General features: G+C 49.1%; 5 protein-coding genes across 6 annotated transcripts; 1 reads left to right on the top strand and 4 right to left on the bottom strand.

Annotated features, from left to right (window-relative positions):
- Window positions 1-440: 440 nt before the first annotated feature.
- On the bottom strand, window positions 441-3,318 carry LOC131209168 (activator of 90 kDa heat shock protein ATPase homolog 1). 2 transcript variants are annotated; one of them, XM_058202177.1, is made up of 3 exons: window positions 2,226-3,318; window positions 2,010-2,149; window positions 441-971 (listed from the first exon to the last, which is right to left on the bottom strand). In XM_058202177.1, exons 1-3 carry the CDS (start codon window positions 3,002-3,004, stop codon window positions 841-843), a joined length of 1,050 nt encoding a protein of 349 aa, XP_058058160.1. In that variant the 5' UTR covers window positions 3,005-3,318; the 3' UTR covers window positions 441-840. The 2 variants fall into 2 exon arrangements, with proteins under 2 accessions (XP_058058160.1, XP_058058153.1); XM_058202170.1 differs by having other exon boundaries at window positions 441-975; window positions 2,014-2,149; window positions 2,226-3,315.
- Window positions 3,319-3,535: 217 nt separating this feature from the next.
- LOC131216521 (pre-mRNA-splicing factor Syf2) lies at window positions 3,536-4,306 on the bottom strand. Its single transcript, XM_058211030.1, has one exon. The coding sequence runs from the start codon at window positions 4,260-4,262 to the stop codon at window positions 3,570-3,572; it is 693 nt and encodes a 230-aa protein (XP_058067013.1). The 5' UTR covers window positions 4,263-4,306; the 3' UTR covers window positions 3,536-3,569.
- Window positions 4,307-5,266: 960 nt separating this feature from the next.
- LOC131205780 (uncharacterized) lies at window positions 5,267-12,318 on the top strand. The gene is made up of 2 exons (XM_058198032.1): window positions 5,267-5,765; window positions 10,886-12,318. Exons 1-2 carry the CDS (start codon window positions 5,267-5,269, stop codon window positions 12,292-12,294), a joined length of 1,908 nt encoding a protein of 635 aa, XP_058054015.1. The 3' UTR covers window positions 12,295-12,318.
- Window positions 12,319-13,215: 897 nt separating this feature from the next.
- Window positions 13,216-14,476, bottom strand: LOC131205781 (superoxide dismutase [Mn], mitochondrial). The gene is made up of 4 exons (XM_058198033.1): window positions 14,335-14,476; window positions 14,040-14,142; window positions 13,602-13,977; window positions 13,216-13,528 (listed from the first exon to the last, which is right to left on the bottom strand). The coding sequence occupies exons 1-4, from the start codon at window positions 14,370-14,372 to the stop codon at window positions 13,386-13,388; spliced, it is 660 nt and encodes a 219-aa protein (XP_058054016.1). The 5' UTR covers window positions 14,373-14,476; the 3' UTR covers window positions 13,216-13,385.
- Window positions 14,477-14,761: 285 nt separating this feature from the next.
- LOC131205779 (protein Son) lies at window positions 14,762-17,805 on the bottom strand. The gene is made up of 2 exons (XM_058198031.1): window positions 17,783-17,805; window positions 14,762-17,708 (listed from the first exon to the last, which is right to left on the bottom strand). The coding sequence occupies exon 2, from the start codon at window positions 17,682-17,684 to the stop codon at window positions 14,913-14,915; it is 2,772 nt and encodes a 923-aa protein (XP_058054014.1). The 5' UTR covers window positions 17,685-17,708; window positions 17,783-17,805; the 3' UTR covers window positions 14,762-14,912.
- Between the last annotated feature and the right edge of the window lie 2,321 nt (window positions 17,806-20,126).

The following is a 20,126-nucleotide window of genomic DNA, read 5'->3' as shown; positions in this document are numbered from 1 at the left end:
CGACCAGCGACATCCACTATCTTGGATCCACAGTTGGCGAAAAGTTCGACTTAGCCCGATCGGAAAGTTGGGCCATGTCCACAGCGTCCCAAAACTAAAACGATTTTGGGCATCGGCATCCAATACTGGCTCGCTCCATCGATGTTGTGTGACGCAGCGTCACAACCGACGGACACAATGGAAATAATGGAGTTGGAATGGATCTTTCAAAAGGAAACGTAACTTAGAACTTCTACCGTAGAGCCACTCTGTTAGTTCTCCCGAACCATTTTTCATGTTTATCGAATGCTCATTAGGGTTATTACTTAGTAGAAGTGTATTGTAGAGTTGATCGTTTGTTGTACCCAAAGTGTAAGCTCTCGCAGTCCGTTCTATTTCTCCTTCTACATCATATGGCCACGCGCCACTCGTGAATTAAACTTGAATGCAGCGTCGTTTTGTATATCGTTTATTCCTTATCGTTTGTTTTCATATCGAATTTCGCTGGTGCATCCGATTCCGATCTTTCCGGTGTGTGACAAGTTCAAAGTAAACACAGGAGCAAGTGGGTCGCGCGCTCCTAAATCAAATACTTTTCGTCACCGGAATCAAAGACATGTAGTCGTGCTACGGAAACGGCGCTTCCATTGGTTTGCTTTTGTGAACACATCCTATGTACCGAATTGGTCGAACACCTAGCGTGGACAACACGAAATGTAAACGTAGCTAATTTGCGATGTACCTCACCGCACCCGGGACGGCATCCGGGGCACGGCGGTGTCTCATCAGAGGCGGTTTTATTTCGGATCAACAAAGCGCGCAGCGGCAGGAGCATTTAGATGGGGTGCGGTGCCCCATCATTCAGTAGAGAAAACTGCCGAAACCGAACGCGGATCGAATGCTGTCCCAGTAGTAGCGTTGCCAGTTGTGTCTGGTCATTTCGTACTCGGCCGCTGGAATCATCGTTTGTGTCAAATGAAGTTCCGTATGGTCTTCCTGAAAGTTCCAAAAAACGAAGCCTATCTCAGAACTGGTTGATGATGGAACACACTTGCAAAACCGAGTCAAAGATTTGGATATCTGGATTTGGATACCGAGATTAGGAGTCACACAATAGCAAATTATAATGGTCCGAAACCTACACTGATAGAGCAGAACGTAACGCTCGTCACTGTCACGCAACTGGCCTGGGTTCGAATCCCGGGACCGGTTGTCAAGGCCATGGTTTCGATTCCCGATATTGGGGTGACAGAGAGGGGGGTTGGCACGGGGCTAACAACCCCACCCGTCCCCACCCGTAAAAACGATCCGTTACAGAGAGCAACAGAGACTAACATTATCCCTGGTGCAAGCTAAGACCTCTTAGCGATTGTTGCCTATTAATAGTAATAAAGGAACGAAATGCTCGCCCGTTGATAGAACAGTCGATAACGCTCGTCGCTATCACGCAGCCGGCCATGGTTTCGACTTCCGACGAAGGCATTACAGCGGGGATCGTGCGTAGCCAACAATCCCGCTCGTAAAAACAAACGGTTACACAGAGCTCCAGAGATTAACATTGTCTCTGATGCAGGACAAAATCGCTCAGCGGCTGTTGCCGAATAAGGAGAAGAAGAAAGGAATCATTACATGAAGTTGTTGAATATGGTAACTCTACACAGTGACATGATTTATAATCGCATCCGCCAAAGATCATAGTAGACTCTGCAACAGCAGTTGTGAGATGAAAAAAGCTTCATGCTCAAAATCTCTCAAATGAAAATAGTTCGCCAACAAAAAAGAAAATTTGGATAATTCGTTGAACATCTCGCGGAGAGAAGTTGTGTCCATTTCAAACATAAAAAGGAACGGCATTGGTATCCAATGAAATTAATGACTAAAATTGAAATGGAACGAAGCAGCACTATCCAGTATCCTTTTCCAGCAGTATCAAGCATATAAACCTGTTTTTGCTCAATATTTAAAGCGCAGGTCACCGTTAAATTTTGAAGGGCACAAAGTTGTACACGAAACGAGATTAACAACTGTACTTACCTTCTGCTCCAGTTCGATAGTGACGGTGGAGAAGTGTCCGGAAGGCCATTGTTTGTACCGCCAAGTCTGCACAATTTTTTTGTTTGTTTCGATCTCCTCGAACTTTCCGGAGATGTTTCCCCCAAAGTAGACGAAGCTGTAAAAAGAATAAACGAATTACGTAAAGATAAAATTCTGTCCTCGAGAGTTTGCAGTAGAGTCGGGCTACGTACTCTCCGCCCTTAAACAGGTCCTGTTTCACGTAACCTCGAGTAAAGGCTGTCACCATGTCGGCACGCGTCAGGGCGTCGTACAATTCGTTCGCTCGGCACTGGAATTTTTCGACCGTGCTTAGCGTTTTCACATCCATCTTGCAACCGACAGACTTCGGCGAAGTGTCCGAGCTGTTAACGGTGTCGAGATCGATCTTCTTCCTGTTGAAACCACTGGCAAAAACGGTTTCTTTGTCCTTTTTCACCGTCACCGTCTCGGTGCCGTTTGCTTCGTCCTTCTTGGGCAGAATCAGCCCCTTGGCAAAATCGGCCTTCAGATCCCGGATGTACGTGTCCAGCTGTTTCCGGAGCATGTCCCGCCCAATGTTGTACATAAAGAGTTTCAGCTTCTCCGAGGCCGTATTCGAGGTGTCCACGGAAACCGTCAGCTCGACCTCGTCTACATCGTTTTCCTCGGACAAATTCGGAATGGTCACCTTGCCCGTTACTTCCTCGTCGTTGCACATGCCCTTCCACTCCAGAACTATGTTCCACTCGTAGAAGAATATGAGCTTCCCTTTTCGGTTGTTCGCCGTCGCTTCGCCCTCCATCTTTTCGATTTTTGTGACCGAGCACTCCTGGCCATTGCTGGCCATCACGAAACCGTCCAGCAGCGCGTGCAGCTTATCCCTCGACCACGGTGTGGCGTTCTTCTCCGTCCAGTGCCAGTTGTTGACGTTTGTCGCGTCGGGCCGCTCCTCCACAATCCAGCGAGGATCGCCTTCTCCCCATTTGGCCATTGTGCCGTACGAAAGGAAGGATTCGTTTGTCTGTTCGGTGAATCAATTGCCTCTCAGGAGATCTGTACGATCGATGGTTTGAGGTTACCGTGCGCTAGTTACTCTATTCGGTAACAATTTATACGAGGAAACCGTCCACACTTTCTACAGGGTTCGATAGACTGTGCTTTGTTTTGTGGCAGAAATTTGCATCAACCTCGTACGCTAGTAGCTTCCGAACTTTCTGTAGCACCGCTATCGACGGGTTTATGCTCACTTCATTCTCCAAACACGAAACAAGCGCGAGGGAAATCAGGAGACTTTTCTAGATTTTTCGGCTTTTCTTCCAAACGATGCCGACCACGACCAGACGGGAACTGTCAAAGTACGCAGCCACAGTGAGAAGTGTCAAGAGACCCAGAGAAAATTGTAACCCCTATGGGCCAGCACCTGCCTTCAAAAAGACAATTTCCAATAATAATCCTTTTCATGAAAATTTATTTACAAATTTTGAATCAAAGTAATATTTTATTGATAAAATAGAATGCACGACAGAATGTTTGGCAGACGTACATTGCTTGCAGTATTAGATAGCCGTTCCGCGTTCCAAGTTCTGTTTGATCTCGACCGTGTGTTCGCCATAGAACCGGTCGAGCTTCTTGTTGAACCGCGCGTTCTTCTCGTTGATGTAATCGATATCAGCGTCGTCATTGTGGGTGCGCCGTCGGGAGAACTTCTTCCGCTTGGCTATTTGTCCTTCAAGATCCTTCACCATGTTGTCGATCGCACCGGGAGTGTCTTTGTGCAGCCCTTGCAGAACCACATTTGGTCCACCATAGAACGCGGCACCGTACTTTTCCTTTTGTGCTTCATACTTGACCAAATCTCTCGGAGGCATGTTCTTTACCAGCCGGTTGTACTGCCGCGCCGTTTGCGCTTCGTAGTCGGAGAAGCCTGGGTCAATGTTTTTCTTTCTCGCCTTCAGTTTGTCCATGCGCTCTGCCTCGGCCGCGGAGACACTCAGCATCTTCACGCGATTGTAGTCCAGCCCTTTCGCTTCAGCGGCCGTGCGGGCGTTCAGATCATCCGTGAGCCATTCGGCCTGCCGTTTCCGCGATTCCCAGTTGGCAGGCAGTTGTTTGCGCTCGTTCTCGGCAATGACCTCTTGATGGTTCGAGACGCGAGCTTCGTTGCGCTGCGTGTGCAAGCTCTTCAGTCGCGCCATACGTTCGGCTTGTTTCTCGGCGAACGTTTTCGAAGAGGCAGTAGTTTCTGCCATGTTTTGTTGTGAGAAATCACAGGTTTCTACAGCTAGAATGGTTTTTTCGTGTGAACTACGCCGAGTGAAAGAAAACAAACCCTAACGTCAGATTGTGAAAACATCGAGACCTGTCAGTTGCGAAGGCATACTTTATAATGAAAAAGATACAAATGATTTTAGTTTTTGGAAAAGAGAACGGATTAACTCTAAAGGCTAAAACACATTAAACGCGTAACTAACGGAGCGTAGCGTAAAGTAGCGGACCTTTCAAAGTGGTTTGCCACCAGCTCTAAAGGAAATGTTGTCTTCGACAGACAACATTATTATTCTCTGCAAAGGATTCGGGGAGCGGCAAATCGCTGTTCTAGTTTCGAGTGCTTACCGAGAAAACTATTTTAGGAAAATATAACCAACAGTCTCACATTTTAAAATAGTTTTATGACCTTTTGCCACCCTTTTCCCATAGTTTGCAGAGGTAGTTTCGAAAATTTCGGTTCGAGAGTCAGGTTCGAAAGTTCAAAGTGAGTACCGACAAAAATTGACATTCACGTTCGAATTTCGACACTCGGTCGCGACCAGAGTGCGCAACGAGTTTATTGGAAATCCTGGAAATTGTCTGAAACTTTCCTCATGTTTGGCGTCATACTTTTGGGCCCATCTCCGGAATTCCGATTCACTGGAGTACAGCGCGGAAGGTGTGTTTTTCGTGCAAAAATCGGCTGTGCATCATTTTCCCAGCGCTAACGCGCGCTCACACCAACACTAGCGCCGCTGCGCAACGTCCGAGGGCAAAATTTGTGGCCAGAACTGTGCGTGCGCGTTGCGCGTGTAGCTTTAAAGCGATTTCTGTGTTTTTTGTGTAAAAGGAAGGAATCGTGATGACCGCAGAACGGGGCCGCGTGTAAAGTGAGTGAAATTGAGTGAAAATAACCGAATCGAGTGAAAATAAACGAATCCTCAAAACGGTTGTGTGGTGAAAATCGTTCTGCCCGCCCCGTGGCCAAATGGCAGACTCCGCAGCGATGGCCCTCAACACACCGAAGCGCCTGAAAACGACCGTGCCGCCCCACAATTATCTGTGCACACCACCGCCGCCGCAGTCGGTCGGCCTGGCCATCGGATCGCCACCGGTGCAGGCGGAATCGCAAGCCTACGGAGCTTACGACGGACCGCAGATGGTGCCGTCAACGCCGGCGGTTGGCCAACAGCATCCGGCGCAACAGTGGAGCAGTTCGAGCTGGTTCAGCGAAACCACGAGCCCATCGTCGAGTTGCGGGTCACCGGATGGGCTGCTGAATCGCAGCTTCGGTGGCAACACCAGCGCCGGAACACCGAGAACCTGGAGCTCGTCGGGCGGATCGGCCGAGAAGTCGGAAAACAAGCGCGGCCGTCCGCGCTCCGAGGCACTGACGACGCTGATGGTCGAGGGATCGAGTTCGCCATCGGCCATTAAATGCCGCTTCTGCAATCGGGTGTTTCCGAGGGAGAAGTCGCTGCAGGCCCACCTCCGGACCCACACAGGTACTGTCCGCGCACGTAGGCCATTTTTTCTTGTTTTTCCCTTGTACTTCTCCGTAGCAACCGTCCGTAGTTTAAATCGCAGGCGAGCACGGCGGCCACACGGGTGTGCGCAATAGCGTAGCGATCGGATAGACAAATTTCAAATGCAAATCGAAGTGAAATGTAAAACCCGGAGCGCCGAAGCCCCCGGCCGTTTAACCTTCACCGGCTGGCCACTGCGAGGGGGGCAATTGGTGGTGGTCTTGAAAGGAAGAAGGAAGACACACCGCACCTGCCCTTGACTTGACTGCTGCTGCTGCTGCTTGAGCCATTTATTCCGGATTCCTTTCGCCGGTTACATTCTTCCTCCGGGCGGTTCGGAAAGTGCGCTGCAGAAATACCGATTTACTCTCTTTTTTTGGGGTTGGCCTGTGGGAAGCTGCCATAAAACTTTATTCCCCAACAACGCCCCGGCCCCGGTGCAGGCAAGAAAAATGTGCGTGAGGTTTTTTAAAGCCAGCCCCCAAGAGACAGCTGGGCACGGTCCAGTGTGCCAGGTGGATTGCTCGGGTTTGGCTCTCCTTCACTCTCGAAAATGGCCAACGATGGCAACACGTTCCAGAAAAGCCTCGTCTTCCGTGTTGCACGCCCAGCGAACGCCGGCGCTGGCGGCCAAATGATGATGTATGCAATAATTTCCTTTCTTTTCTGGGCCTCTCTCATCATCATCATCAGCGGAACGTGAGCTCCGTAACGGGGTGGCCACTTTGCCCCAGGGGGTGCGGAGTGTGGACAGGTTTTCCGCGATGGAGAAAATTGCCGCCTTAGCTGCACGGGGAAGCTCTCCTCGGCAGGGAGGAGGCTCTTGCTATTTAAAAGCTTCCATCGCGCGCCCCGAAGACGGGTGCGTAACGCGCGAAGCAGTGTGGAACGCGGCGTCAACGGGTGGGGGCTGTTTGCGCAAACCTATGCGCGGCGTACCGGCTTTCGTGTGGCTTCCCGGTCCAGTAGTAGTGACGGCCGGATAGCCAAATTATGCTCCCTAGAGTTGTGGGTCGGCAACACGCAAATGACCACGTCAGCCGGCTACTCCGGAACAAGGAAGGTACGCAAACACACGCAAACCAAGTGACGATTTCGACAAGGAATAGTTCGTGGTTGTGTCACGAGTGCGTGCTGCGGTTCCCTTCTGTGCGCTTGCCCCGATCTCTTTCGCTCGCGATCGCGCGATCTTCCTTTCCGCGGCCGTGCGTGGCACTAACACTCTGACGCAGGTGTAGCGCCCGCGGCTGCATTTCACCCGACCCGCGAGCCGCACACGAGCAGCTTCATTAAATGGCTTAAATAGCAGTTCCGACGGTGCGGTGGTGCGTGGTTCTTCTTCCTGCTGCTCCACCGTGTATTTTTCTTTGCCACCTTGCACACTTTTCTTGCCGTTGCTCGCGCTCGTGGTTTTGTCCTCTTTTCGGCGATCACTTCCTTCTGTTTTTGCTGATTTTTAATTCTTCTCTCCGCTCTTCCGCGCGCACGTTCCGCGATCCTCGGAACGGAACACCTTTTAGCTTTTCTTTTAGCCTTCTCCTTCTCGTGCTCGTTCTTTCGTGTTCGTGTTTTTAAGATCTGTTTCCTTCGACGGCTTCACCGCGGCCCGACCGTTCGATCTTATTTCTGGCGTTCCATATCTTCTGTGGGCTTACGGGTTGCCTGCGAAGACGAGACGCGCCCCTAGGGATTTGAATCCTGCCGCTGAGCGCTTCCCTTGAAATGCTTATGTATTGTAAGCGGAGATCGTGCTCAACCGGCGACCGTTCGGGGCTGATCCTGTACCGCTTTTTAGAGGATGCACCGATGCACTTGTTCCTTTGTCCCAGGCCGTACGCATTCGGTGGAATTCTCCAAAAGATCGAGCAGTGGGCATTTAATGCCAGGCCTTTGCTTTTAACTTCTGTCCGCTTCGCTCCTTCGCGGAACGAGAAGAAATATAAAAAATGCCATTTTAGAAAAGTCTTCTTCTCAAGCGTATGCTAATTATATAATTATTTGATATTATGACGTATGCTAATTATTGATTTCATTTGATTCGTAACGACACTTCGTGAAGTAATTTCGTGCTTAAGTTTAACACCCCATTTGAGCCGGTGTCAGTCAGACGAAGAACTAAAACTGCCGATTCAATTCAATATTCCATCCATTCGATTCAATCCGGACCTGATATGCAAAGCCGAGGTCAGTGGCAAAGTTTTGGCCAACCAGCGTCGGACGCAACGTGTCCTGGTTGACTCGGTGAAGGTGATCTCCGAAGAAGATCGGCGAAGTGTATTACCGCAATTATTTCACCCGCTGCGATGGCTGCCAAATATTCGTCGGTTCGCAAGAGGCACCCTCTAAAATTTGATCCACTTCTTCCATCTGCAGACCGCGAAATGGAAGCTCAGTTTGTAGTCCAAATTCCGTCTTCTTTCTGATGATTTGTTTCTTTGCTTACGACCACCATGCGCCGCAACAGAAAAAGGTGTATTTAATTGAGGTGTCTGTCTTAAAAAGTAATTGTAAATTGAAGTAAAATTGGGTGCTTTGTAGGCGGGAAACACACTGAAATTGTGCAATTGTTTCTGCCCAACTTTTTGTGTGCCAAAGCCATCGGAACTATTCCCACGGAGTTGCCGAGCATTATACCGAAACCGGGGATGAAATCTGACTAATTTAAAGATGGAAGCAGCCCATTTAATGATGATGGCCGCCTGTGTGGTGAGGTAGTGATTTAACAGCCAGTCGAATGTTGTTAAATGTACGCCGCCGCCGGTGTGATGCTACTGACCATCGTACATCTTGCGGTGCGGGCAGCGTCATAAGACGGCCAAGAAGAAGCCCCTAATGGTTGGTGGGTTTCAGGTGGTTCACCGCCTTTTGGTGTTGTGTGAGAGTTCTCTCTACGGGTGTTCATCTGTGTGGGTTCCACAATACGTACCACTAGACATGGCGCTAGAGAAAGAGGTTTTTAAATTGGATGGTTTAAATTGATTTTCATTCGATTCGATTCCAAATTCAGGTCCACAGTAGAGATACTGTGAGAGAGAGGGACCCAGTACGAGAGAGTGCCAACGTGCCAAATTCGTCTTGAATTTTATTGGTCGTATTGATATTTCGTGGCCTAGCCGGCCTTCATAAGCCTTTCCAATTTATTACTTTCTTTGGTTAAAGCTTTTATCTTTTACTGTTTATATAACTTTTTCTACTGCATTTCAGTCGTGAATTGGCCTTCCCGGGGGCTCGGCTTCTAATTGTGGGACTGGTTTTACTACCTTGTTATGAAGACTCATTATGTAGATTGTCTTTCCAAATGAGCAATGCGTCGTACGCAAACGGTCTTTTTTGTAACTGTCCACTGAAGTATCCTCGCTGCTAGAATGATACCATTTTCTTCAGAACTATTGTTGCTCGATTTACACGATCCATAGCCTCGTGAGCATTAGGTCTTCGCAATGGCCTCTAATGCTCCGGAAGCTTACGGCTATAATTTAGTAATAAAAGATACAGAAAGTGAACCGAACCCCTTCCATTCTGTGTGGATAAATTTCATCTTTCGCGTCCTCTTTAAATCACATTTATATAGCCAGCTGGCGATCGGCCAGGGGACAAATCATGTTGCGGTGTACGGAGCGAGAAAAAAAATCGTTTCCCTACCGAAAATTTAATTCCTTTGCGCTGCTCTCCTCCAGAAGGGTGCATATATCCTGCGCCCGATTTCTCGGCGTGGCATACCGGCCACCACCCGGGGTCGAAGAAATCAAACGAGAATCGTCAGCCCATTGTTCCGGCCTTCCCTCTTCAAGCTGTGGGGACGGGCGAGCCCTCGAAAGGATTTGATTGCGCTTGCGCAACACGACACAACAGGATTGCACGTGTTCGATCCTGTGCGCGTCTAGAATTCGGTCACAACCCCGCGTTTTCTTCGCGTTTGAAAAGGATGCTTCTTTTTTAACGTACATCCGCGCGCCACGCCGAGATACATTTTCAAATCCGGACGCTTCTCGTTTAAGGAAAATCAGTTCAAAGCAGAAAAATGCCACAGAGAGCGAGAGATGCGCTCGCTTGCTAGTTGTCCTCTTTCGGCACGGCCACACGGGTTTGCGAAAGGCTCTGCCGGGAGGACGCGCAGAGAACACATTCTTCTAAACTGTTTCGCAGGTAAAGCCGCTAAAAAATGTAACAAAAGCACCACGATCGGGGGACGTTCCGTGCCCCGTTTGTTTTTTTTTCCTATTCTCTGGGACTGCTTTACTCGGCGTCGTACGCGTAGCATAAAGCCAAGATTAGCAATCAAAAAACGCACGTGTGTTTTGCGCTGCGTCGTTTCGGGCAGCTTACGCGGCCACCACCCAGCGAAAGATGTGGCCCGTAACACACCGAGTGTTTTGATTCAAGCCAAAGCCAAAGCGTAAAACCATCGGAACCGGTATTCATATCGCGCAGAGAGGACCTTCCACGGGCCTCATGTTACTCCGATTCGGTTACCTGCCGACTCGGGACGCTGCAATCAGTCACGTCGTAAAAAGCCGGTTATTTTTTTGCTTCTCTCATCCAAACAAAAGGCGCGCCTTTCCGGATCCTGGCGAGGGTTATCCGCGAACGGGACAACCCGTTTTGGCATTTGCTAAAACCGAATTCTTCGCATCTTATTCCGACGTCCTGACGTTCGTGGTACAAATCCTAATATGTTCTGTTTTTCTTTTTGCGCCTCGTCCGCCCTGTCGCAGAACGGAGATTTAAACGACGCACATTCCGTTAGGAAAGTGTCCCATTGGGCGAGGCGAAGCATAACAAAACGGAGAACGGCCAAAGGAGGCTCAACAGAAGAGCCGTTTAAAGGCCGATTAACAAACAACCAACAGCAGCGGCTGCGATGATTCGTTGCATTTTTGAACACGATCACGCGAAAGACGTTTTTTTTTAAATCTCGCTTCGTAATAGTGTTGGTGACGTAGACCGATAAGTTTAGAATGTTTATGTCCCTTAGGTGTTATGGCATAATAATGGTTTAATATTTGTATGACATGACTATTTAGAAATTAATTTAAACGAATTAACTATTCAATTTTCCTACGCTCATTAACATTCCCGATTTGACCTATAATCCACAGGAGAGCGTCCTTACCAGTGCGACTACCCGGGGTGCACACGGGCCTTCACGCAGAGTGGTCAGTTGAAGACACACCAGAGGCTTCACACCGGCGAACGGCCCTTTATCTGCGCTCGGACCGACTGCCAGATGCGGTTCACCCATGCCAACCGCCACTGTCCGGACCATCCGTACGAAACGCTGAGGCGGTGCGACGATTTCTTCATTCAGACTCTGCCGGAGCAGAGTGGAGAGGTGCTGAGATGGCTAGAAAAGTATCGCGCCGAAAGGGAAGATCGGACCCCAACCAGGAAGACGCCAAAGCGAGGCAATGGTGCTGAAAATGGCAGCGCCGACGGATCGGTGCACCGCCTGCAGAACGAGAATGAAAATCGTCGAACGGCATCGATGCAACGGCCACCCGACAATGATGAGAACTATCACGAGCATCACGGTGCGGCGGTCGGTGGTGGCGCCGGTGGCGGTCCTGCAGGAACGGGAGCAGCCGGTGGAGCCGTAGGGTTAGGATTTGGAACGGATCGGAACGGCGTGCTTTTGCAATCTCCGATCACATCGAATTATACGTACAAATCGAGTCGCAAAGGGTTGATGTGCGAACTCGACATGAACGCGGGCCTCGGTTTGTCCGGCAGCCCGGTAACGACGAAAGCGAAGACCACACTGCCGAAGCTTATCGAGTGGCAGGAACCGATCCGGGGCCAGGAGGAAGACGAATCGGGCGACGAAGCGTGTGCCCCGCTGGCGCAGTCCAACTTCAATCCGAAGAAGAAGTGGCTGCGTGAGGCCGGATGGCAGGACGATCTGGCGAAACCGCTCGAACCGAGCGTAATCTCGCAGAAAGTGTTCGCTTCCACCACCTCCACGATGGCCCTGAAACAGCAGCTCCACCAGGAGAGCAGCAAAGCAGCTTCACCGCTGAAAAAATCCACCGGACAGCAGCCCGCCTCAGGGCGACAGCCACTGCCACGCTCCAGCATGGGCAGCACTGCTAACGGTTTACCGGCACCGGTGCTGGCCTCGTTAACATCGATCGATCCAAATCAGATGCGACCGACGGTGCTGATGGTAGCGAGCAAGGACTGTGCCCGACCGCTATGCGATCAACCGGCCGCATTATTGGTGAACGGCCACCAACAACGGGTCAGTGGTTCCCCCAGACCGGAAGAAAACAATCGCAAGCTTCAAGGAGCACTGGCACTGATGCAGCTGGCCACCGAAGATGCGCACCAGTTGGGCACAGCACTCCCGGAAGACGATCTGCTTACCGGTGACACCATGCGTTATGCGTACGCCATCTCTACCCATGCTGCTGGTGGCCATGGGGTGCACTTCAATGCGGATCCGGTAACGAACCAACTTGAATGTGTTCTTAGAAATACGAACGGACACTCCGAGGGATGCTTTCCTTAGCGGTACAGCAGCGAGCCTTATGCGCACACCTTTGGCTGCATCCGCGATGCCGTAACGCGGTGGGTTACTTAAGATGATTTCCAAAGAAAACTGACCAACAAATAGCAAAGACGCAAGTTGAGGGCGGTGTGGGGGCGGAGTGTACAGCTTAGCCGTAGGATAAAAGTGAGACAGCACTCAATGAGACACGCAGGGATATAGGTGATACTGGAGCCCTGTGATTAATTCTAAAGAAGCTTGAATCGGATGATGATCCGAACGAAAGCTATCGAGAGCCGAACCCGTTTTGCAGTTCGCGATGTTTAATTTCCTTTGATATTTGTACTTTTTCGTTATCTACCTATAAATTGTGAGAAGGAATAATATCTTCTGGCCGAGTGGGAAAACACAGAAGTCCATATTTCCGGGACGTATTCTTTTATTGTACATAGAGCGTATTTATGAACTTTGCAGAGAACGCGCTTTAATTATGCAAATCGAAGCATTATTGACCTGAATCCGAGTGAAGAGTTATTTATTTTTTCATATATCTTTTTGACCTTTTTCTAATAATATAATGTACGAATTGGCCGATGCGCGTGGATCATTCTGCTTTGTGTACAGATCACGAATATCGGTGGTGCACGATTTGGAAGACAGTTTCATTCTCGAGATAGCAGGGTCCGTGCGTTATTATGTCGCCGCGCAAAGCACGCACGTGCTTAAGGCAACTCGTAATCAATGTAAGAAATGCGTACTGTAATATGCCGTGAAACTTGATGTATCACCACAGAGTGCGAAATAAAAATCCACAAACTTTTGTGACTAAATGCCAGTGTGTAGCTGCTTTATTCTTTTCGCTCACGTCTAGTGGCCAACGAATCCGATGCTCTAAGGCGGCACCGAGAACAGGGTCGCGTGGTGGCACTACTCTCGAATGCGTGTTGCAAGGTAAAACTAGATTTTATTTCGAATTGCTTTCTCCGGCCACAGAAAAACAGGGGGTGAACATAGTTTTTGAAACTTTTTCAATCGACACGATTGCCCGCCGTTGCCAGATTGATTCGAATAGGTTTCCCGAAGTGGCAGTAGTAAAGCACAGCAAGTGAATGTTACTGTGCCTTCGCTAGCCGTTCCGAGACATCCTTCCAGTTGACTACGTCGAAAACGGCGTCCACGTAGTTCGGTCTCAGGTTTTTGTACTGCAGATAGTAGGCATGCTCCCAAACGTCGATACCCAGCAACGGCACGAGACCTACGAGTTAAACCGCATTAGAAGTAACACTCTTTCCTAGATTATGTAAACACCTCGGGCCACCATCACGCACCGGTGGTCGCCTCCAGTGGGTCTTGGTTGGGGCAGGCAGCAATCTGCAGCAACTTGCTCTTCTTATTGTAACCCAGCCAGGCCCAACCGGAACCCTGCACGGCCACAGCAGCGGCTTTCATTTCCTTCTTGAAATTGTCCATGCTTTGGAAGTCGCGGTTCAGCGCTTTCTGCAGTTCGGCCGATGGATCGCTACGATCCGGCGACAGGTTCTTCCAGAAGATGGAGTGATTAATGTGACCACCACCATTGAACTTGATAGCGCTTCCCAGCTGGATGATCTTCGAGGCGTCGTTCTTAGCGACAGCATCCTTCAGCTGTTCCTCGGCAGCATTCAAGTTCGTGACGTACGCGTTGTGATGCTTCTGGTGGTGAAGCTAAAAAAATGGTTCCAACCATTAACCTTCAAAGCCACACGTCCGGCACCCGCCATGTTTACCTCCATGATTTCCCGGCAGATCACCGGCTCGAGAGCACCGAAATCGTAAGGCAAATCGGGTAAGGTATGCTTGCTGCGGCATCCCAGCACGGCGCTGCAATTTCTACGAGACGTAAAATTGACAATGTTTATAAATAAACCTACACATTTTTTCAAATAATCGTTTGTATTTAACCACAACAAACTGCGGAACTCTCTCGCCGAGCTTTTACATAACACAAGCCGGATCGATTGATTCTTTCGCCGGTTCGTCTCGTCTCGCACCAGGTGCCGAGACGGAAAGTGGAAAACGTACCTTGCCGTCGAAAACAGAGTACCACGCGCGGCCAACATTTTACACTCTGCACAAACCGAGATTTAAAGGACCAATTTGCTGGTAACGCGGACCGAACAAGTGCAAACGATCCCGAGATAAGACACTTATCAACGGATGATTCGTCGATTCGTCGATTCGCCGTTGACAGCTATCGCGAAGTTTGCGAGATGCTACGCCAGAGGTCGCTGAAAACAGTTCAAATTGCGGTTTCAAACACTTGCTTGTTAATCCGTTTACAATCTAAAAACAACTTAATTGTCATCATGATGAGTAAAATGTACACATTTTTTGCTTTACTAAGATATTATTTGTTCTATACGAAATTAACACGTATTTTGCGTATTTTTACATGAAATATGAGTTCATTCAAACTGATTTACGCACTCAAGTGAGATTGACCAATTGATTTCGTCGATTAGTGTTATACTTAGGACAGCGCGGATTGGGAAGAATATTTAGATAACCAAACACTTTGCAAGACGCGGTGTGCAAGCATTTGTAACGCGATTTGGGTAAGCAGGAAAATAATGGGTGGCCGATTGGTAGCTAATACTTTCCTAGTTGATTGCAACTCCCAGCTGCTGAAGACAGAACTTGGCCGCCGTCGCTTTGGCCTCCTTTTTCGTGTTGTTTGAAATCGCCGGTTGATACTCCAACCCATTGACGAGAACTTTGAAGATGAAATTCTTCGCATGACCCGGGCCACTCTCGTGGACCAGTTCGTACCGGGGGACGTGCCACTTCCGCTTGGTGGTGTACTCGCCGAGTATCGACACCGGATGTTTTCCTTCGGTGCTAACCTTCATCTGATGGGGCTGATTGTGCGGAAACCGTCCTCCAGGTCGTTCTTCGCGGCGAGTGAACAATGGCTGTTGGAAAGGTATGTTGCGATTTTTGTTCTCGCCCTCACCAAGGCCGCGCTTGTCGAGCTTGACGTCCAGCAGCAGCGGTTGCAGGGACCCGTTTTTCTCCTTACCCAAACCCTCCCCAGGTTGCCAGCCCATCTTTTGCAGCAGATGCATTCCCATTCCGCCGGTCACGGGTGCAGTGTGTTTCATCATGTCTCGCCTCGCCCACGGTTGATAGCCCTCGGCCAGTTCCCGCTGGCTAAGGCAGTTTACTCCCGTCGTCCCGAGAAATTGACCGGGCATCACCTTCGAGGATGCCCACACGGACATATCCTTCTGCGTGTTGTACAGCAATTGGCGGGCCTGTGGGTCGGTAGGATTCTCCTGCAGCTTTCGCATCGCATTCAACCGTTGGCTGACGATTTGCGCGACATCGAGCTGGGGACCATCCGGTTGTGGTTGGAACACATTATCCGGCGGCCCTGGCTGTTGATGGTGAGCGGGTGAGAAATGTTGTGGATGGCGTTGGTTCCGCTCCTGGCGGTGCACTGCATCGGGACCCATCAACGGTGGAGGAACACTGGTATCTACCGGCAGCACGAGTGGTTGATCAACGGGAACCATGTTGCCGAAAGGTTGGGATGGCCCCGGAACTTGATGACTCATCGGTACAACATGCGCCGGTGAGTAGTTCGGAGAAATCGGATCGTACACTGGACCGGGTGCGGGCCTGCTCGGTCCATTCGGGTGCAATGGAGGATTCACGCCAGGTTGTAGAGGCCTCATGGGAAGAGAAAGATTTTGCGAAGCAACAACGCTCGGTCCTGGTAGCGCTTGATGGGATGTCGAAGGTCCACCATAATCCGCAGTAGGAAGCGGTGCTTGTTGCGGCACGAAGGTTGCCGACGGGGGCAGTATCGGTTTCGGCTTCGGTTTATTCATTTGGCCACCACCTTGGGCTGTTGCCTTGATCGGAGGCTGAGCTTTCTTAGGCTCCACAGGCACCCATTCGTTCTCTGTCGTGCGATGCTGTATCCCGGACGAGACCGGGAACTGCATCAGTAGCGCTTTTTTCTCTTCCGCTGACTTCGGCTGAATGCGGGTCGCGTTGCGGATGTTCATAACAATCGGGGCCTGTTCCTTGAGTTGAAACGGATGGTGAAACGCTTTGCTACCACCGTCCGCGTCGTGGTCACTTTCGTCGGAAGACACACTGGAAAGATCGTTAAAATTATCCTTGTTGGATAGTTTCTTACAGTACTCCGTCAGTTCCTCGACGCTTTTGCCGCTGGTCCGCACCATCGAGATAAGTTTGGTTTTTGATTCCCCGTCCAGGTTTTGCGCTCCCGGAAGCGTACCCTGCTTGATCATACTGATCGCATTCTTGCGGGCAATCTCCAAAAGCTTCTGTTTGTCAAACTGCTCCGGTGAGCGTGACCTCGAGCGAGACGAAGCTGTCCCCGAGCGGGCCCTTCGATCGTGTTCTTCGCTGCGCTTATGCCGCTTCCGCTCATGCCGGTGCCGATCATTTTCTTCTTCGTAACTCGCGTAGAAGGAGTTATACTTTTTCTGATAGAAATCGTAGTACCTTTTCTGGCCGCGGCTTTCATCGTCGGACATCGAAAAGTCCGAATCCGAAGCTTTACGTTTGCGCATCTCCGCGCGATCGCCGTGATGCCTATCATGGTCATGCTCCTTGGACACCGTCGAACTCTTGGTCAGATCTTTGAAAATTGAACTATTCTTGAGACTTTTGATTTGTATTTTGCCCTTGATCGGTAGTTTCGCTTCTTCCACCGGTTTTTCCTCTTTGGGTCTGCTTTCTTCTTTGTCCCTTTTGTCCTTGTGCTTCGCGTGACCGAGGTCTTTCGCAGGTTTTTCGTAGACGTCCAAAGGTTCCTGCTTGATTGTGACGAGCAGCGTTTCCTCGCGAGGTCTTTTCCGTTTATGTTTATTCTTGTGTTCGCGATCTTTTTCCTTTTTGATTTTTTTCCTCTTTACCCGTACCTCACCAACAATGGGAGCCAGTGGAGCAGCCACGGGCCCTTCTAGTTCCGTGTCGCTAGTACATCCTTTATGCTTTTTACTTTTCTTCTTATGTTTATGTTTCTTTTTCTTTTTCTCTTGCTCAACGGGGGCGACATCGTTCGAATCGTCATCAATAATCTCCGGCGGAGCCGCATTGAACACTCGGAACAGTTCGGTCAGGATCTCGTTCGACGATTTCAGTGGTTCGAGCGACGGTTTAACGTCGGCACTGTCGGAGCCATGCCTATCCGTGACCGTGCCTGTGCCGGAGGTTATGGTGGTGGAGAAAATGTTGGTTAAGTTCACATCAATCGAAAGTTTGTCGACGGTTTCCGATTTGCTGGAATCTTCGTAGCTCGTGGTTTTCTCTTGCTTGATCTTGATGTTCAGGGGAAACATTTCCTTCTGCTTATCAGCCTTTTGCTTCGGTTCTTTCTCTACCGCCGCGCACATTTCGAACGGACCCCTCAATTGTCGCTGCAAGCAACAATTTTTAATAATGAACAACACTGCAAAATTACTGAAACTGCCGAAAATCCGAACAATTTTACCCCAAAAACGTCTGACGCACCATTGTTTTGGTCGAAATTTGTTTGACATAACTCGAGAAGCCAACCTTTTGAACGTTTACAGTCGGTTGCTTCCAATGGAACCGCTTAGAGTCGCGTGGATGACAATGGGCAATACATTTTTACATTTTACATTGTACGTTGCATTTTTTGTACAACCCATTGCTCCTTTCTTTTGCTTGATATTAGGACAGAGTTTGTGCTGGTTGAATACTTTTCGAAGAAGTTTTGTTACTGCATCAATAAAAAACTTAGTATGTATTCACCTTGTTCGGACTTCTAGTTAGTCATTTGATAGCTCGGGTTCATCGTAGTATGCAGGATGTTAACTTGCAGTCTTTTCTGGCAGAAGAGTGAATTGATCTATATTCAATTTGTCTAAGAACTGTTACACGTGCTGTGGAGCGCTACCTTCTAAACGTGCAATATTATTGTTTTTTCTCCTTCTCTCTTGCGCTGGGTGGTTCGAGTGTTTTGAAATGGTTCCGTACTTGCACCGCAGCATCGGCCACAGGAAAACGCATTTTCCTTCGCGCGAGAGCTGAAGGAAAAATCGAAGTTTTTCCTGCCGTGCTGTCGTCACACACCTAGGACGACACAGTGTGCCAGTGGCGGTCCTCGATGTAGTGTGTTGCGCGTGTGTGAGATGTGAGTGTCCGTGAATCATTGTTCGTATTGTCGTGGATTTACAGCTGTTTTCGCAGCTACACTGTTATCTGCAACTCAAGTAAGTGGCCCTTATTGTTAAGGGGTTTTGATGCACTTTTGATTTGGTGCGCTTTGTGTTTCTACAAAGGATACTTCGATCTCTCGGCCATCGCACTTCGCCCACGAGTGTACTGGAAAGTTCCAAGCAAAATCGCTTCTCAACCGAATCAAAAATCCGTTTAAATTCTTTAGGAAGCTCCTTTCTGTGTATAGCAGGGCATATGCAGGTCACCAAATTTCATTCAATGAAAATTTGTTCCAACGATTCAAGGGCTCGAAAAAGTGACTATAATTTTGCAACTGTAAAAGAGCCTCCTGCCAGGATATTGGTGCATTTCATCCGCCATACGCTGCATCCTGCGAAGCTTGCTCATTGCGCAAGGACCTTCCCAACCCGTTCAATGTTATATAATGAATGGCCCCACAATCGGTAGCACCAATTTACGGCAGGATGGGCTCGTGCCGAAAGGATGTAGCCTCACCAACTATCACGGAGCCAAAAAAAGCAGAATGTGGCGCTCGTCGTATGAGCAAAGCGAAAAGTTCCAGGTGGATCGATATTTTGCGTATATTCGATTGTGCGAGCATAATTCATCTGCCGAGCCGAGAGATTCGTGGGAAGTGTGGCCAGGTAATGGGTCACCCTTTCCACGGCGCTATCGGGCGTCAACAGCCTTTTCAATGCCTACACCTGTAAACCATGGCTAAGTGATTGCAAATTCATGCCATTTCGAAATTGGGTCTGTGGTTCATTTATAATTCAATCGATTTAATAGGTCCCCTATATTAACGGCCATCCGATGGAAACTTCAAAATCTGCTTGATAACTTTCAATTATCCGGAAGTTTGAAATTTCCGGTCGTTTAAATTCCTCTATTCTACTATGTAGGGTTTGTTTTTGTAAAAACAATAATTTGTAATTTTCCCTTTTTTAGTTTTATTTCAATCAACACTTTATAACTTTTCCTACTGATCATCGCCTAAAGTATTTTTCCCGATACAATCAGCAGCGACGAAGGACAACTCAAATTAGTGGCCAAGCTGATTCGTTAACCGGTTTTTGCTGGGCCCAACTCCGTGGTTCATATTTTTATGCAAACGTATCCGAAATGAGCAAAGCGAAGCGCTATAGAAAGACCGGGGCTGAAAATGGGATGTCGCCGAATTGTACATTCCGCTCTCAGGTCTGTCTTTTGACCTGCGGGCTTCGAAAGCGCGGATAAATTTTATGTTTTCCCTCCATGTTTATTGTGTCAAAAAGAAACCGGAAAATTGAGAATAAAGAACGAAACTAAAGGAAGAAAAAAGAGGACCATAGTGGCTGCTGCTGCTGCAAAGTTTCGCTTCCGTCCTACGCCACGAACACGAGCCAGATCAAGCGTCGGTGTCGTTATATACTTCATGTTTGAGTGTGTTGTTGCTCCTGGGCAAAAGCTTCGATGAGTCAGAGGACACTTTTCCCCATCGGGTCCTAGCATCCAGACGGCGGTGCCAAACTGGGACTTACTGGCACCAGGCACTTTGGAGCACATATGGCACTGTTTTCCTTTTTGCGCTCCATCCGGCGGCGCCGTGACTTTATGTCGATTCCGAACGCGTTCGGGGTTGAATTATTATT

Source organism: Anopheles bellator, chromosome 1 (assembly GCF_943735745.2).
Source record: "Anopheles bellator chromosome 1, idAnoBellAS_SP24_06.2, whole genome shotgun sequence".
In the NCBI taxonomy this organism is placed as follows: Eukaryota; Metazoa; Arthropoda; class Insecta; order Diptera; family Culicidae; genus Anopheles; species Anopheles bellator.
The sequence above is the reverse complement of the archived record's forward strand: the minus strand, read 5'-3'. Positions and strand labels throughout refer to the sequence as shown.

Excerpts from the sequence above, each read along its gene's own strand:
- LOC131209168 (XM_058202177.1), bottom strand. The coding sequence starts at position 3,004 with ATGGCCAAATGGGGAGAAGGCGATCCTCGCTGGATTGTGGAGGAGCGG. Across the intron at positions 2,150-2,225 it reads GACCTGTTTAAGGGCGGAGA|CTTCGTCTACTTTGGGGGAA; the intron begins GTACGTAGCCCG and ends TTCTTTTTACAG. Across the intron at positions 972-2,009 it reads CGAACTGGAGCAGAAGGTAA|ACCATACGGAACTTCATTTG; the intron begins GTACAGTTGTTA and ends ACTTTCAGGAAG.
- LOC131205780 (XM_058198032.1), top strand. The coding sequence starts at position 5,267 with ATGGCCCTCAACACACCGAAGCGCCTGAAAACGACCGTGCCGCCCCAC. Across the intron at positions 5,766-10,885 it reads CCACCTCCGGACCCACACAG|GAGAGCGTCCTTACCAGTGC; the intron begins GTACTGTCCGCG and ends TATAATCCACAG.
- LOC131205781 (XM_058198033.1), bottom strand. The coding sequence starts at position 14,372 with ATGTTGGCCGCGCGTGGTACTCTGTTTTCGACGGCAAG. Across the intron at positions 13,978-14,039 it reads TCTGCCGGGAAATCATGGAG|CTTCACCACCAGAAGCATCA; the intron begins GTAAACATGGCG and ends CCATTTTTTTAG. Across the intron at positions 13,529-13,601 it reads CCCACTGGAGGCGACCACCG|GTCTCGTGCCGTTGCTGGGT; the intron begins GTGCGTGATGGT and ends TTTAACTCGTAG.
- LOC131216521 (XM_058211030.1), bottom strand. The coding sequence starts at position 4,262 with ATGGCAGAAACTACTGCCTCTTCGAAAACGTTCGCCGAGAAACAAGCC.
- LOC131205779 (XM_058198031.1), bottom strand. The coding sequence starts at position 17,684 with ATGTGCGCGGCGGTAGAGAAAGAACCGAAGCAAAAGGCTGATAAGCAG.